Here is a 14,071-nt window from a genome sequence, read left to right as displayed (position 1 = left end):
CTATAAACTTTACTTAGAGGACTCAATTCCTCTGAAGTACAAGGGTACTTTGAAGCAATTTGGGAAAGTTTATTGAAAAGTTGCAAGCAAAGGGTCTTGTGATGGGTTTATTAAATATTTTAGAGCCATTTACATTTAGTGGAATCTGGAAAATAACTGGCCTTCCTCTCCAACTCATTTCCAGATTATCAGTGTTTATCTTAGAATATGAAATTTCTTCAGATCTGTAACAGAATATTTTCAAAGAGAAGTTATTCAGAACTGGTATATCTGTTCTAAGATAAGTTAGAGGTGATTTCTGCTAAAGCAGCACAACATAGAACAGCTCAAAGAAAGAGATTCCAACATTTTGTTCTTAGGAATGACTTTGAAATTTAGAAAAACATCTCTCACTCAAAAAAATAGATTATCAAGACTGTATTTTTTCATGTCCTGATAAATCTACTCCCAAACTGGTATCTTACACAAAAGAAGCCTCTACTTGTCTCAATAAAGGCTTGTGTAAACTAATCATTTAATGACCAAGTGGTTTCTATTTCCACCTGCTCTTTATTCTGTGTTTTCCACTTACAGATGAAATGCATATTTCATTATAAACACACATATTCAACTACAAGCTAAACCCTCCTCAGTTATTTGAAACTCCATGTGGCATGTGTTTCCTTCCTCAAAGGGATCTACTGTAAATTCTTTGCCAGTATTGTGATAGGCTTTATCCAACTAATTTGTAACAAGCGTGTTTGATTGCTTTTAGAGGCAGTTTTTAATTTGCTTATTCAGTTGCTGAAACCTAATCTTAGGCAGAACAGTCATAAATACACTTTTAAATTTTTTTCAGTTAGCATCCAATTTTATTAAGTACAATATAAGATCTACAAGGCTGTGGGGGGTTGGGGTGCTGTCTGCTACTTGTACTATTTAAAGATACAAACTAAGTAAAACTGAAGGTTACATATGCTCTTTAAAATATGCAAGAAATACTTACTGATTTTTTTCTGGTTGGTTATCATTATTGTCACTGTTATTTGCTTTTACAGTGTAGAAAAGGATTTGCAGCTATTCAGTTAATGGAATACTTCCTTCTTGATCAATTTATTGGAAGTTGTCATACATGTTTACCAGTTTCAGTTTGTTGGAAGAAGTTTATAGCATGATTAAACTGAGAAATTCCTTGTAGGCAAACTTAGATGGTGGGAACAAATCAGACTGTCAAATTCTATGGTGTGAAGAAATCTTGTATAATGATCCATAGAGGGTCCATGATTTGGTAGACCCTAAGAGAGCGAGTGGTTTATCCTTTTTAGGATCAACTTGTCAAATTTTGGCACTGATACTAAATCATTAGTCATGGTGAGGCATTTGCTTTTGGAGGCAGAATGCTTCACACCATGAAGCTTCTAGATTTTAGCTTCGTTTTTATGACAATACACATATTTTGAAACAAGTAAACAAATGGGGCAGAATTTTAAATCAATATCAAAGTGAGTCTAAAACTTAAAAAGACAACCCTAGAGTTTAATTAAAAAAAAAATCTAGAATTGGGCAAAGTTCGAGTAAATCTATAAAGATTCTGTTGTTCTAAACAAGAAAAATAAGCATGAAATATATTTTGGGTTATCTCTCTGTCATAATCTTTGCTTTACTCAGACCAGGTGTCATTTACTCTTTGTGTAGGCCCCCACTTTCCTCTGAGAGTGACTAAAGAAAATGTGTATAGCTTGTACCTGTTAAGGATATGTATTATTGGCTGCCATTTATTGATGGCATAGAAATCCATAAACTGTGAGCATTCCTCCTTATGCCATCCTATAGAGTCTTATCAAATTGGGCAATGTGGGATTGCCAGGGGAAGTGTGAGGAAATGGAAGTTCCTTGCAATGTAATCTTTGCTCTCCCAAGTAGCAACGTCAAGAGGCTCTTTTTTCATAAAGTCTATGTTAGGAGCATTTCTGCATCATTCCTCTTGTATTGATGTGAGAATATGAAATCACACATCATTACTATGTTTTGGGAAATAGGCTGGGGCATTTTTCAGGAGGCGGCATTTAAGGTAGGTATTGGGTGAGCAGGTTGATTTTATAATCCTTATTGTAGAACAGATTTTCTGTTGGAATTTTATTGCTGAGCCATTTAACATCCTCCAAGAATTTAACTTAATTTAAAAATCCATGTTTGGAACAGAGTCAAACTCCCAAAGGAGCCTTATAGATTACCTAATATTAAAAAAAAAAAAAACCTCATAAAGACTCTTGGCTTCTCAAATTACTTAGTCTGCTTACTGAGTAAGAGGAGTTTGTTTTGAAACATGACATAAAGCAGAATAACTTGGATAACTAGATATTTTACTCTCTAATCTTAACTGTGATATTTTCTTCATTTGGGAGGAAGGAGACATGTCAGTAGTTGAATAGTTTCCCATTTGTTTGTACAAGTGTTTTGAAGGAGATTATTCACCAACTTCCTCAAACATCTGACAATATCTGATCACTACTGGATCATTGATCTAGAAAGCTTTGCTTCTTTATTTGTGCATGTTTTCCTTATCAATCCCCTGTTCAGGACATATGAGCTTTAATCCTACATTTGCATGACTTTAGCTTCCTGTGCCATTTCTGGTTGCTTCTTTGACATAGTTTCTGCATTGGTTCCCTATGTATATGAATAGAACTAGAGATGTTATGATCTTATGTAACACTTAAAAAGTTGGCATCATTTGCTGTTAAGACACTTGGTATTTAAAGGATTGTAAAATTAATGTTACATCTGTGCATACATTGGTATTTCTGATAAGGTTGCCATTGCATGATCATTATAAATAGCTATTTGTTTCTGTATATATAAAATGCACACATCTTCTCTGCATATGCTAAACTGATTTCCAGTGCTTTCAGGCTTTGATTGGTGAAGCTGAAAATATAGTGCAACAGATTGTTATTGCAACACTAGTTTTCTCTCAGAAATTTTATATTCATTAGCTAGACACTCTCACCTCAGTTTCTGGTCCTTTTGTTAACCTGGTTTTTGTCTAAAATGTATCCCTTAATATTCTAGCCTCACATTTTTTTTTCCTGTTTGGGGGCGGCCTGAGGGTGGTTGATTTTAGGCTTTATATTTCTGGGGGCTGGGACACATATGTTCTCTGTCCCTACGCAACTGGCATGTTTCACTCATTAACTGTTTGTTTCAGCTGCACTGTCTGTTTTCTGTGGGAACTGTGAAGATTTGAGATGCTAATGTACTTTCAAAGACAGAAAACAGTATCAGTTACTCCCTTAAGATTGCCAGGCTAGTAGAAAGCCCTTTAATAACCTTAGCTTATGTTTTGTTATATGCTGTTGTTTCAGGTTCAATGGATCGAAATGACTTTCTGAGGGAAGCACAAATGATGAAGAACTTGAGACATCCAAAGCTTATACAGCTTTATGCTGTCTGCACTTTAGAGGACCCAATTTATATTATTACTGAGCTGATGAGACATGGAAGTCTTCTAGAATACCTTAAAAGTAAGCAAGTTACTCTAAACTCATGTTAAGGGTGCTGCAGTTTAGTAAATACACTAACATAAAAGATAGAAGCACAATACCCTGGTTTAATATAAAAGCTGCATTATTTGTCATGTGTGGGGGTGAAAAAAGTGGAAAGAAGGGTTTATGAATTTTTGACATGCCAAAATATTTGAGAAGTAGGAAAGAATCACATTCACAGTCTGATTCTTGCCTTATAATGGACCATATTTTTTCATTCAGTTCTATGCTTAGATGGGAACATACACAAAGGAATAAAAACACAAGTATCCAGGATAGGTCATTGTATTTGAGATGAAATAGAGGCACTTCCACAAAATGTACTTACCAGCTTTGAAAACTATTACTAGTCAGGGATAGCTTTCCACTACAAATTTGTCTCTTGCCTATCTCATCAAGGCTTTTATCTCAGCAGCACTTCAAAGTGCTTTTTTGAAGGCAAATAATAATTAAAAATAAAATCGTACAGCCTGGAACAGACTAGCATAATGATTGCACTTTTAAGTTCACTCCTGTTGTTGAGAAATGCTTGATTCTAGAGTTGTTACCCATTTTTCAGTTTAGCAGATGTCTGTGAGATGCTAAATGTCTTTAAAGCTGTAATGATTTCTTGAAGACAAAATGTTTGCCACGGTTGTCAGGCTGAATTTCTTCTGTTTCCAGCCCATAAAACCAAGTCCTGTGCAATACCACAGGCAGCACTTACCATGACACATTCCCCCATCTTCTCTGCAGAACCATTTTTAAATGAGGGTCTGTCTACCCACAATTACAGCTAAAGAAAACTTTGACATGGAGAGAGCCCTACCAGGAACTGCCCAGAGTGGGTCTGCCATGACCTTGGGCCAGATCATCCACAGTTTTGTAGGCATTTGCTGGCTAGAGGTAGCAAGGCACAAATTTTCTTTAAATTCTCATCTTTGGTGCCTTTGTGTGCAGATTGCAGTTTATCTGATTGAAAGAGCCTGGCACATCAGAAAATGATTGCTGTACATGGAAACATTTATTACGCTGGAGAAATAGCTCTGAGAAAGCCAGAATGAGTCACAGCTATTGCAGAGGTGAAAATTGGCCTGTTAGTGTGCATAGAGGAAACGTGTCCAGAGCACATCAGTGCTGCAGCCTGTGCATGGATCAGTTCCCAGCATATGCACAGCACCCTGCTCCTTGCTCACTTCTGTAGCTCTTCATCAGAGGCTGTGGGAAGTCAGTTGGTTTCCAGGCAGCCATCAAGATATCCATAAAAATGTTCAGTTGAAACCCAGCCTAGGAGTATCCCTCCTTGTCTGATGGCCAATGCACAGGGAGGTGCACAGAACTAAGAGGTGAAGGTAGAGATCCAAGTGTTTTGATGGGTATTGTGGTCAGAGAAAAGTCATTGCTGTTAGTGAGACTAATAAGGAAAAATATTTCAAGCTTGTATTTGAAGCTTTGTGACTGGAAGTGATTTATATCAGCTGGAGTGCAACAGCTCCTGATAAGTTTTCTTGAGATTCAGCCTCTGCAGGAAACAGGAAAATATTTCCAGAAGGCTTCTGTCTCTGGGTACACTATGGGTAAATAGGGCAAACTAGAGCAGAGGAAAGTCCAGAGATATTCGTTGTTCCTATTCCCCTCCCAGAACTGTATGGTATGCTTTTCCAGCTTTAAATTTTAAAAATTTTATTCACATTTCCCTATAATGACAGCTACTTAATAATGATGGACATGGGAATTCCCTGTGCACACTTCAAATGTACTTTGGGAGAGTTCTTGATGAACACTGCTATGCAGAGTTATTGAGCTGTATGAGAAAAATGCACCTGAAAACTTTTCTTTGTTATTGGAAGTGAATGAAATTGTCATAAATGTATGAGTGCTTTTATGAATTCTGATGGACCTGGGGCTTGTTCTGGCAGGTATGCATTCTTGAAATTCAGTGAATTATTGTGGAGGCAATGCCCTCACTGGAGAAAGTACTGCTTATTTATTTTTCTCTTATTTTATTGTCAGATATCTGTCAATGAGAATATTTTCCTGTCTTTTCTATATGAGCAGTTGTGATGGATTGCTTAGAACAGGGTGCAGACCCCAAGAATTCTTTAATATTTTCTCTAATAAATTTTTCATAAGAGGTTGAGGGTTTTGTCAAAAAATATTAGTAAAAAAGGACATGGAGGTGCTGCATTTTCTTTATCAGTTAAAGAATAATACAAGAGAAGATTTTATAAATTGAGCAGTAGTGCCTGATTATGAGTGTGGAAGTCATATTAACATTATCTATCTATCTATCTATCTATCTATCTATCTGTCTGTCTGTCTGTCTGTCTATCTATCTATCTATCTATCTATCTATCTATCTATCTATCTGTCTGTCTGTCTATCTATCTATCTATCTATCTATCTATCTATCTATCTATCTATCTATCTATCTGTCTAGCTATCTATAAATATACTTAGAGCAGCCTTCCAGTACCTAAAGGGAGCCTACAATAGAGCTGGAGAGGGACCTTTTACAAGGCCAGATAGTGACAGGACAAGGGGGAATGGCTTTAATCTGAAAGATGGTGGCTTATCATCAGGTAATTCTTAGAAATTCTTCACTATGAGGGTGGTGAGGTCCTGTCTGGCCCAACCTGGAGTTTTGGAGGTGTAGTCAGAAATCTTTAGGAGACAGACATAGATTATTTACACTTCAGATCCCAAAGATACCTGTAATTTCATCCTCTGTCTTTGTACACAAGTTGTAGCTCTGGGTGAGCTGTGGCTTCTCATTAAAGCTTTCCCTTCTTTAGACTCCAGAACAGCTGCAGTGCAGAGCCAGCTGGCAGAGAGAGAGCATCCAAGAAATACTGCAGCAGCCAGGGCAAGAGTGGCTTCTTCCCCTCCCTCAGCCCAGGCTAAAGGCAGTAGGTCAGCCCAGTCTGATATTCCAAACAGGCCCTAATGATAGAAGTGATCTTTTAGCTGCTACTCTAGTGTAAGATGTGGATCTCACCTTTGCCCTTTAGCATGGTGCTCCTGAGTGTCCTGCAGGAAATAAAACAGGGAGGGTTCAGCAGTTCTAACTCCCATTTGGCACTGAAGTAGCTCATTAAATACGAGGCTGATGAGTCACCCCTTTTTCCTGAGGCATTGCCTTATTTTGCCTCTTGAAGCAAGTTTAAATCAGGCTGTCCTGGAACATCAGCTGACCAGTGACAAAGCTGTGCTCAGCTTTGTTGGTATCCTTGTCTGCTCTCACCAGGTAGCTCACAACACGTGCAGATTAAGTCATGTGAAAGGGAATATTTAAGGCTGACTGACATAGGCTAACTTTCAAAATCCAAGTACTAATGCAAGGTGCTTGAAAACATTTAGTTATTTTTTGATTAAATACAACATAAGCATAATTTGTGGGTTTATATTTTTGTCTAGCAGCATGAATAATAAATGTTGATGCCTGCCAGCTATCAGAACAGAAAATCTTATTATTCTGTGGACTGAGTGGATTTTCACACAGTCCAATTTTTGTCCCTCTTTCTTTTAAAAGTCCAGGCAGTATGAAATGTGTAGGAGAGGAAAAAACATTCTGAGTCAACAATAGAAGTAAATAATCTTAATGCTGGTTTATCATGACAATGAGTTTAGCCTAAAAAAGGATATAGATTAAGACACATACAGCAGGAAAAATTTTGTTTTTCTTCTTTTATTTTATTTTTGCCTAATTATGTCAAAGCATCCAGATGACCAGGAATTTCAGAGCCTGGTGATTGCAGATTAGATTAGTAAACAATGGCATTTCACACTCTTCTTAAGGTGAAATCACAAGGTTACATCAAATAAAATGCCAGAACTGGAGTAGGCTACTTAAAACAATACTAATGCATTATCACTGAAAATCTATTAAAAATAAATGAGAGAAGACTGCCAGCTACAAAATTTTTATTTCTCTAACACAGGGGCAGTTAGTAAGAGTCACCAACCTAATGGCAAAGAACTGCCAATAAGCCTAGCAGCAAGTATTCAGCTTTTTGATATTAAGGTTCTGAAACACAAAGTTGAAACAGCTTTGTGTGTTAGAGGCTACAGAGGTAGAAAGTCATGTTTCAGTGCTGCAGCATTTGGGATTGGGTGACAGTGATCCTTGAATGGTCCACTGATTTGGTTTACCATCAATTACCTCCTAGTTTGAATTCTTTGCATTGAGGAAGTTGGTTACTCAGAATGCCTGATTGTCCCCAGAATGCTGCAAAGGCCCTGAATTTGTACTCTAATGTGTTATACCCCAGTGATTTTTTTTTTTTTTTTGTTAATTGTCTTACAGTTTTAGCTGCAGTTTTTAGTGGCCTAGGAGTTTCCTTCATTTGTGGAGGCAAGTTGCTCAACTCAAAGTTCTTCTACTGCATTGTTTGATTGCTTTGATTGCTAAATCTTAATTTCTGGAATTTGCTTATCTTAGTGTGGTGAGAATGACATGCACATTGCTTCAAAAAGTTCTACTGGAGAAGCAGGATAGCTTGAAAGCATCTCAAGGAATCCTACCATTGAGTAGTGACACCAGAGATAACAGCATGAAGCAGTCAAGTGGACTGGAAAGTGAAAATGAGTTATACTTGACAGCAGATGGGCTTTTTTCCTAGTCAGAATCATCATAGAACAGGCAATAAGGATAATTCTGTCCTTTTCCATCTTTAGTCAGCTCTAGCTACAGCCACTGGGTACTCACATCTTATTCACAGTTTGGAACAGTTTTATGAACCTGTCAGAAAGGTGCATATTATGTTACTATCAGTAGATAAATGATTTTCTCTTTGGACTGTGTCAGAAGCTCTTTCCTGGCCAAGATTAACTCCTGCATTTAGTATCCACTCTTTTAGAGAAGATGGAACAAGCATTGTTACTCAGTTATTGGGAAATAAATAATGTCGTTCACTAATCCCTGTCATTTTGCTGTTACTTCATTGTATTGCATGGTCTGGTTTCTCTGTGTTGGCTTTTTGAACCAGTCAGATTTTAAGTTATTTATGTCTGAAATCAGCATCATGTTCTTGTTCTTATGTTGCTCTTGTCATCTCCTTTTTAAACAGAAGACGGAGGCTCTAAAATCTCCCTGACACATCAGGTAGACATGGCTGCTCAGGTGGCTTCTGGGATGGCGTATCTTGAATCTCAGAACTATATCCATCGGGATCTGGCTGCCAGGAATGTTCTTGTTGGTGAACACAATGTTTACAAAGTGGCAGACTTTGGACTTGCAAGAGTTTTTAAGGTAGGTTGTGAGTGAGTTAATTGTCCCTGTTTTTAACTCTGGAGAGCAAGGTGAAAGAGGTGAAAGAACGAATTGTAGCCCTGAATTGATGGATTCAGACAAAGGCAAGCCCAGGAAGGAAAGGATCTATGACATATTCACATATTGTGTCTTCTACCTGCATTATCCCTTGCAAGTTTAGAAGTCGCCCTGTGCCTTTGTGTCAGTCTGAAGAATCCTGGTGTCTGCTTCCCACTCAGCCACCCAGGAAGAATCCTGGCAATCAATACCCTTTGCTGGACAAGCTTTAGTGTCTGAAACATGGAGAGGAATGATGGAAAGATTATACACCTGGGCCAATAAGGGAAGGCATACAAAAATGTATTGACATATATTCTCTCCTTGTTCACTTCCCCACTGCCTCCATGATACTTGTGATCACAGGTAGTAATCATAAAAGTAGTAGTAAATCATAATCATTTCTCTCCCTAGCTAAGAGAAAAGTTCATAAAGTAAGCTTTAAATCTGTTGCAGTTGCAAATTCTTTGCCACTGCACCATTTTGTTTTTTTCTCTAGTGCTTGAAGGCAGAGAATGTCAAGGATCACTGACCAAAGTCTCCCTATGAAAGAGCTGTGGTTTAAAAATGAGATTTCTTACCTCTGAAAATCTGGAAAGATTTATTTTGCCATATTTTATGGATTTCAATATGAAATCCATATTTTCTGAGTCTGTGTTTGTTTGGATTTTATTATTTATTTATGTTCTTGCACTGAGAAGGAAAAACAGACAAAAAGTCTTATGCTTCTCATTTAGTTTTTCCATTCAAGCAGCAGAAATTGAAGTTCATAACAGAATTGGCTTTATTGCATACTGAAGTACAGAATAATGATTTAACAAAGGCATCAAGGGAGTTTGAAAATTCTTTTAATTGAATTTTGATTCTTCTAAATATGTATAAGTTCATATTACAAGTTCTTTGATATAAAATATACATGCTTTTAATTGAACATTGTTCATAATGGATATTTGTCTTCTGTCCTCACTAGGAAAGGTAATAATTTACAGCCATTGGCATTTTGTTAAAACTGAACTTTACTTAAATACTCAGTCACAGAATTATTTGGGCAGACTATCTTAGGAATATTTTGCCTCCTAAGCCAAAACACTAACATGGTCATATACAAAGAATTAAGTGTGAGAAATGAAATCTCTATTTTTACATGTGTTATTTAGTGCAATAAAACAATTTCTTGTCTCTAAAGATATGTTATGGTCAAGATGCCAACATGTAAGACTACAGAGATACAAATCAATAACTACCAGTATTTTCAAAACTATTGAGCATTGCATCTGGGAAACATAAATTCTGTATTTAAACAATCAAAAAAGCAAAATCTGGTACATGTATGTCTGGATTTGCATGTGAAAAACTTGACCAAGGCTTAGATGTGACTTATGTACACTACATTACATGTAGGCATTAAAGAGAGAAGAAATGTTCACAAAATTAAGATGTCTGTGCAATAAACCTTTAAGGACATGATTCTACAAATTTGCAACTGAACAGATTCTTTGTGTCTTTCACTTACACTTTACATTAATTAGCTCACTGGAAACTAATATGTTAATTTGAATCAGTCAGAGTTTATTCTTTCCTCCCCAAAAACCTGCTTAAATGACTGCTATCAGCCAATGGCCCTTCAACACCACAATAAATCACAGAAGAAAGCTTCCAAAATTCATTAGCTCTTGCTCTTGCATTCTCTCTTTCCTGTAGACCAGACGTGGAGACATTTGGTCTCTAGTGTCAGCAGGATGCTTACACTGCCACTCCTGACAGACTTTTGAAATTTTGCATGCCAGATTCAGAATTCACAGTAGTAAGTCATAATTAATCAGGAGCCACTCCCATGCTATGTACTTGCTTGAAATAATAAATGCTATAGAAAAGCCTCCGATGAAGCCTCAACATTTTTCAACTGCAAAACTGATTCTAGTGATAGATAGACTTCAGAAAATGGGTACTTACATAAAAAACAAGAATTTGGTTAAAAGATTATCAGATTAAGCACATGCTGAGTTTGGTGAGATGCTTAAGTGCTTCCCTGAAGCAGATCTGAAACTAGGCTTGCTTTGTTTTACCCGTGATAGGTAGAAAATGAAGAAGTATATGAAGCTAGGGCTGAAACAAAACTCCCAGTGAAATGGACAGCCCCGGAGGCAATCCTCTCCAAGAGATTCAGCATTAAATCAGATGTCTGGTCATTTGGGATTCTTCTGTTTGAAATAGTCACCTATGGGCAGATGCCTTATCAGGGTAAGTACTTTTTACCTAAAGAATGATGTCTAACTTTTTTCTTGATTTCAGAATGACACAAAAAAAAAGGTTGAATGCCTGTACTACGGGTATGTTAAAGGGTTAAAAGTTTAAAGAGAGGAAGAAGATTGTTCAGATGAGGTCCATTTAGTGAGTCAGACCTTTTGGTTTCCCCAGGCCCCCCTGGCAGCTTTGCAAAGGCTGTGGTTAGCACACACTCAAGCTTCCTCCTGCTGAAATCAACCTGCACTGCCAGGCACCTAAGCCAGCTGGCTATTTTTCTCCATCATCAGATCAAAAATGCCAATTCTTGGAATGTGAAGAAAGGGAATAAATAAAGGAAGTATTTTTCTTTTATTCCCCAACCTTTCCTTTTAATATTTTTTTTTTAGTATGTCATATGGAAGAATAGATTATGTATGAAATTCTGCACAAGCACTTAAGGAAGAAGGTGTCTGAAAAATAAATCAGGGTGGTTTTACCCCCTTCCCTCATATTTGATCATTGCAGTGAAAAGCCTTCATAAAGGAAAAGATTACAAGAATTAAATAATTAAAATATAAAATGTCACCAACCTCAAAAGTAGATACAGTAGTCTGAGTGCAGCTACTATTTCTAGTACTGTGAGAAATGCTCAAGGATCTGTGGCTCTAATAACATGAGATATCAGTGAGGTGATTGACTGTGACTCATTTTGTGCTGGTGAGTAGAACACAAGGGAAGGAGTAAAGAAAAAAATCTTATGTTGTATCTGTACAGGCCTGAGGGGTGGTGCATTCACCATAAACTACATTTCACAGTGTCCCAAACTGATATTTTCTGTAAAAGGAAAAATTGATTTTGCTTTTTGATTCCATCCTCACCTCCTGCGAAATTGTTCTGAAGGAAAAAAAAGCAAAACCAAAATGTCCTGAAGTCTTATATAAACTATAGGTGAGTGCATATGTACACACATGCACTTAAATAAATAATTTTAGTATAAAAAATAAGTAACACCATAGCTCTGGATATTATCTGAAAATCCATTCAGTATTGTCCCTTTTTAAAAGCATACTTTGTCTGTATCTTGAAAGTAGAAAATGCCATTTTGCCATGGCTATTTGCTTACTTGGCATTACTTTCAGGGGTTTGTTCTCAGTAATCAGTTAGAAGAGGTTGTGTTGATTTGTGGTGACAGTGGATAATGTGCAGAGGAAACACCATTCATAGATCTAGGGAAAAGAAGTTAACACAATACAAGATTTAATTTAAAGAGTAAAAAATTGGAAGGGTACAGGACAACAGTCTTAGTGTATAAAAGTATAGCAAAGATAGGGGAATGGTTTCCTCTCCATGACTGGTGGTGATAGAGCAAGTAAGATACCACTGTCCAAGCTGCTCTTGAGGAAACCTAGTGCTGACTTTAGGAAAAAGTTTCTAAATGTGAGGAAAATTCAGCAGCAGGTCAGGTTTTCTTAGGAGATTTTGTAGCCAATGAGACTAGAGGTGTTTAGGAACTATTTAAGCTAAATAGATATCAGAAAAGTTTTGACAAACCCAAATGGTGGGGGAAAAGCTTCACACCCAGAAAAACCTATTTGGGATGCCTTGCAGCTGGCACAGTCAGGATGAGGTGGTTGGGAAATGTCAGAGGTCGTTTTTAATTGCTGGTAAACAGTAAGAGATGAGGCCCTGTCCCTGGAATTGTTCAAGGGCAGGCTGGAAGGGGCTTTGAGCAACCTGGTCCAGTGGAAGGTGTTCCTGCTCATAGCAGGGGTTTTGAATTCAGTGATCTTGAAGGTCCTTTCCAACACCCAAACCATTCTATGGTGATTCTGTGCTGAAGAGAGAGGAACACATTGCATCAGTAGGCAGATCCTGAGTAGCCTGATGGACCCATTTTGTCCTGCAGGAATGCCAGGATACCAGGTGATCCAGCTGCTGGAAAATGGGTACAGACTTCCCCAGCCGGAGGGGTGCCCAGGGCCACTCTACGAGATGATGCTGCAGTGCTGGAGCGCCGAGGCCGATGCGCGACCCACCTTCGAGGCGCTCAGCGAGCAGCTGGACAGTACCATGACATCCATCTCCATGCAATTGCTAAGGCCCAGGCCTTGGGACATGGACCCTCAGGATGCTCCTAAAGGGCATGTCCTAGCCAACATGGCTAATGGAGGCTGTGGAGTCAGCCTGACCCCAGCTGAAGAACCCTGGTACACTTCATCCGCTCCTGTGATCCTCAATGACTCTTAAAGTTTTTGCCGCTGGCAAGTGTTTTGCAAGACAAAGCATCAAGTGGATGGAGGATGGATGTTTCAAAAAAAGAAAGAGTCTCCTATTTATTTTAAAATGATGCAATGCAAGAACAAACAAATTAAATGAGTCTAGCTAAGTAACTATTGTAGCTTTTTGTGATTTCTTTATTGGAATAATTATTTACTTTTAGATTTTTCCTTCCTACCAGTTTGTTCTTGTGAAGGAATGTGATGGCTCTACACAGCAGGATCTGTGCTCCCAGAGTCCTTTAATGATAAAAATAATAGAAGGAATCCTGTAACTGTGATGGCTCTGATTTGGCAGAATCCAAATTAATTGCCTTGCTTAGAACTGAAGCACATGATCTTTTGCTATATCTGAAAATAAACAGATATTCATGGGAGGAAAGGAATTGTTTATTATTTTGGATGCATAGGCTGATTTTTTTATATTTTGTCTACTGTACTTCTTTTACAAGAATAAACAAAATTATTATTAGGTTCCTGAAGTTATTTGTTCTTAACATTGTTAAATATCTATGAGTTCTTGTCCATTGAGTTATTGTCCATTGAACTGTAAGGGTTTATTTTATGGTTCTTAATTTTAGGGATACTGGAGGAAAATATATTTTAACATGAACTCGAGTCTATCTCAGTGTTTTAGAGTGACAGCTTTTCAATCCTGCTTCCTCAAATCACAAACCCACTTCAACAGGGCAGGTCTAGGTATTTTGCAGAGTAACTAGCAGACCTTTCTTCTACCTTCTTCAGATTCAACTTTAATA

At 37.6% G+C, this 14,071-nt stretch overlaps 1 protein-coding gene across 1 annotated transcript in view; it reads left to right on the top strand.

The window, feature by feature from the left end:
- Positions 1-13,284, top strand: part of FRK (fyn related Src family tyrosine kinase) — a gene marked incomplete at its 3' end in the record, with an annotated part of 47,813 nt that extends 34,529 nt beyond the window's left edge. The window contains exons 5-8 of the mRNA XM_079298920.1: positions 3,345-3,503; positions 8,573-8,758; positions 10,891-11,052; positions 12,944-13,284. Coding sequence (XP_079155046.1) covers positions 3,345-3,503; positions 8,573-8,758; positions 10,891-11,052; positions 12,944-13,284 — 848 coding nt within the window. The remainder of the gene's footprint in view (positions 1-3,344; positions 3,504-8,572; positions 8,759-10,890; positions 11,053-12,943) is intronic.
- Positions 13,285-14,071: the final 787 nt, after the last annotated feature.

Source organism: Erithacus rubecula (genome assembly GCF_903797595.1).
Source record: "Erithacus rubecula genome assembly, chromosome: 2".
Taxonomy (NCBI): domain Eukaryota; kingdom Metazoa; phylum Chordata; class Aves; order Passeriformes; family Muscicapidae; genus Erithacus; species Erithacus rubecula.
Note: the sequence above shows the minus strand (reverse complement) of the source record. Positions and strands in the feature narration are given on the sequence as shown.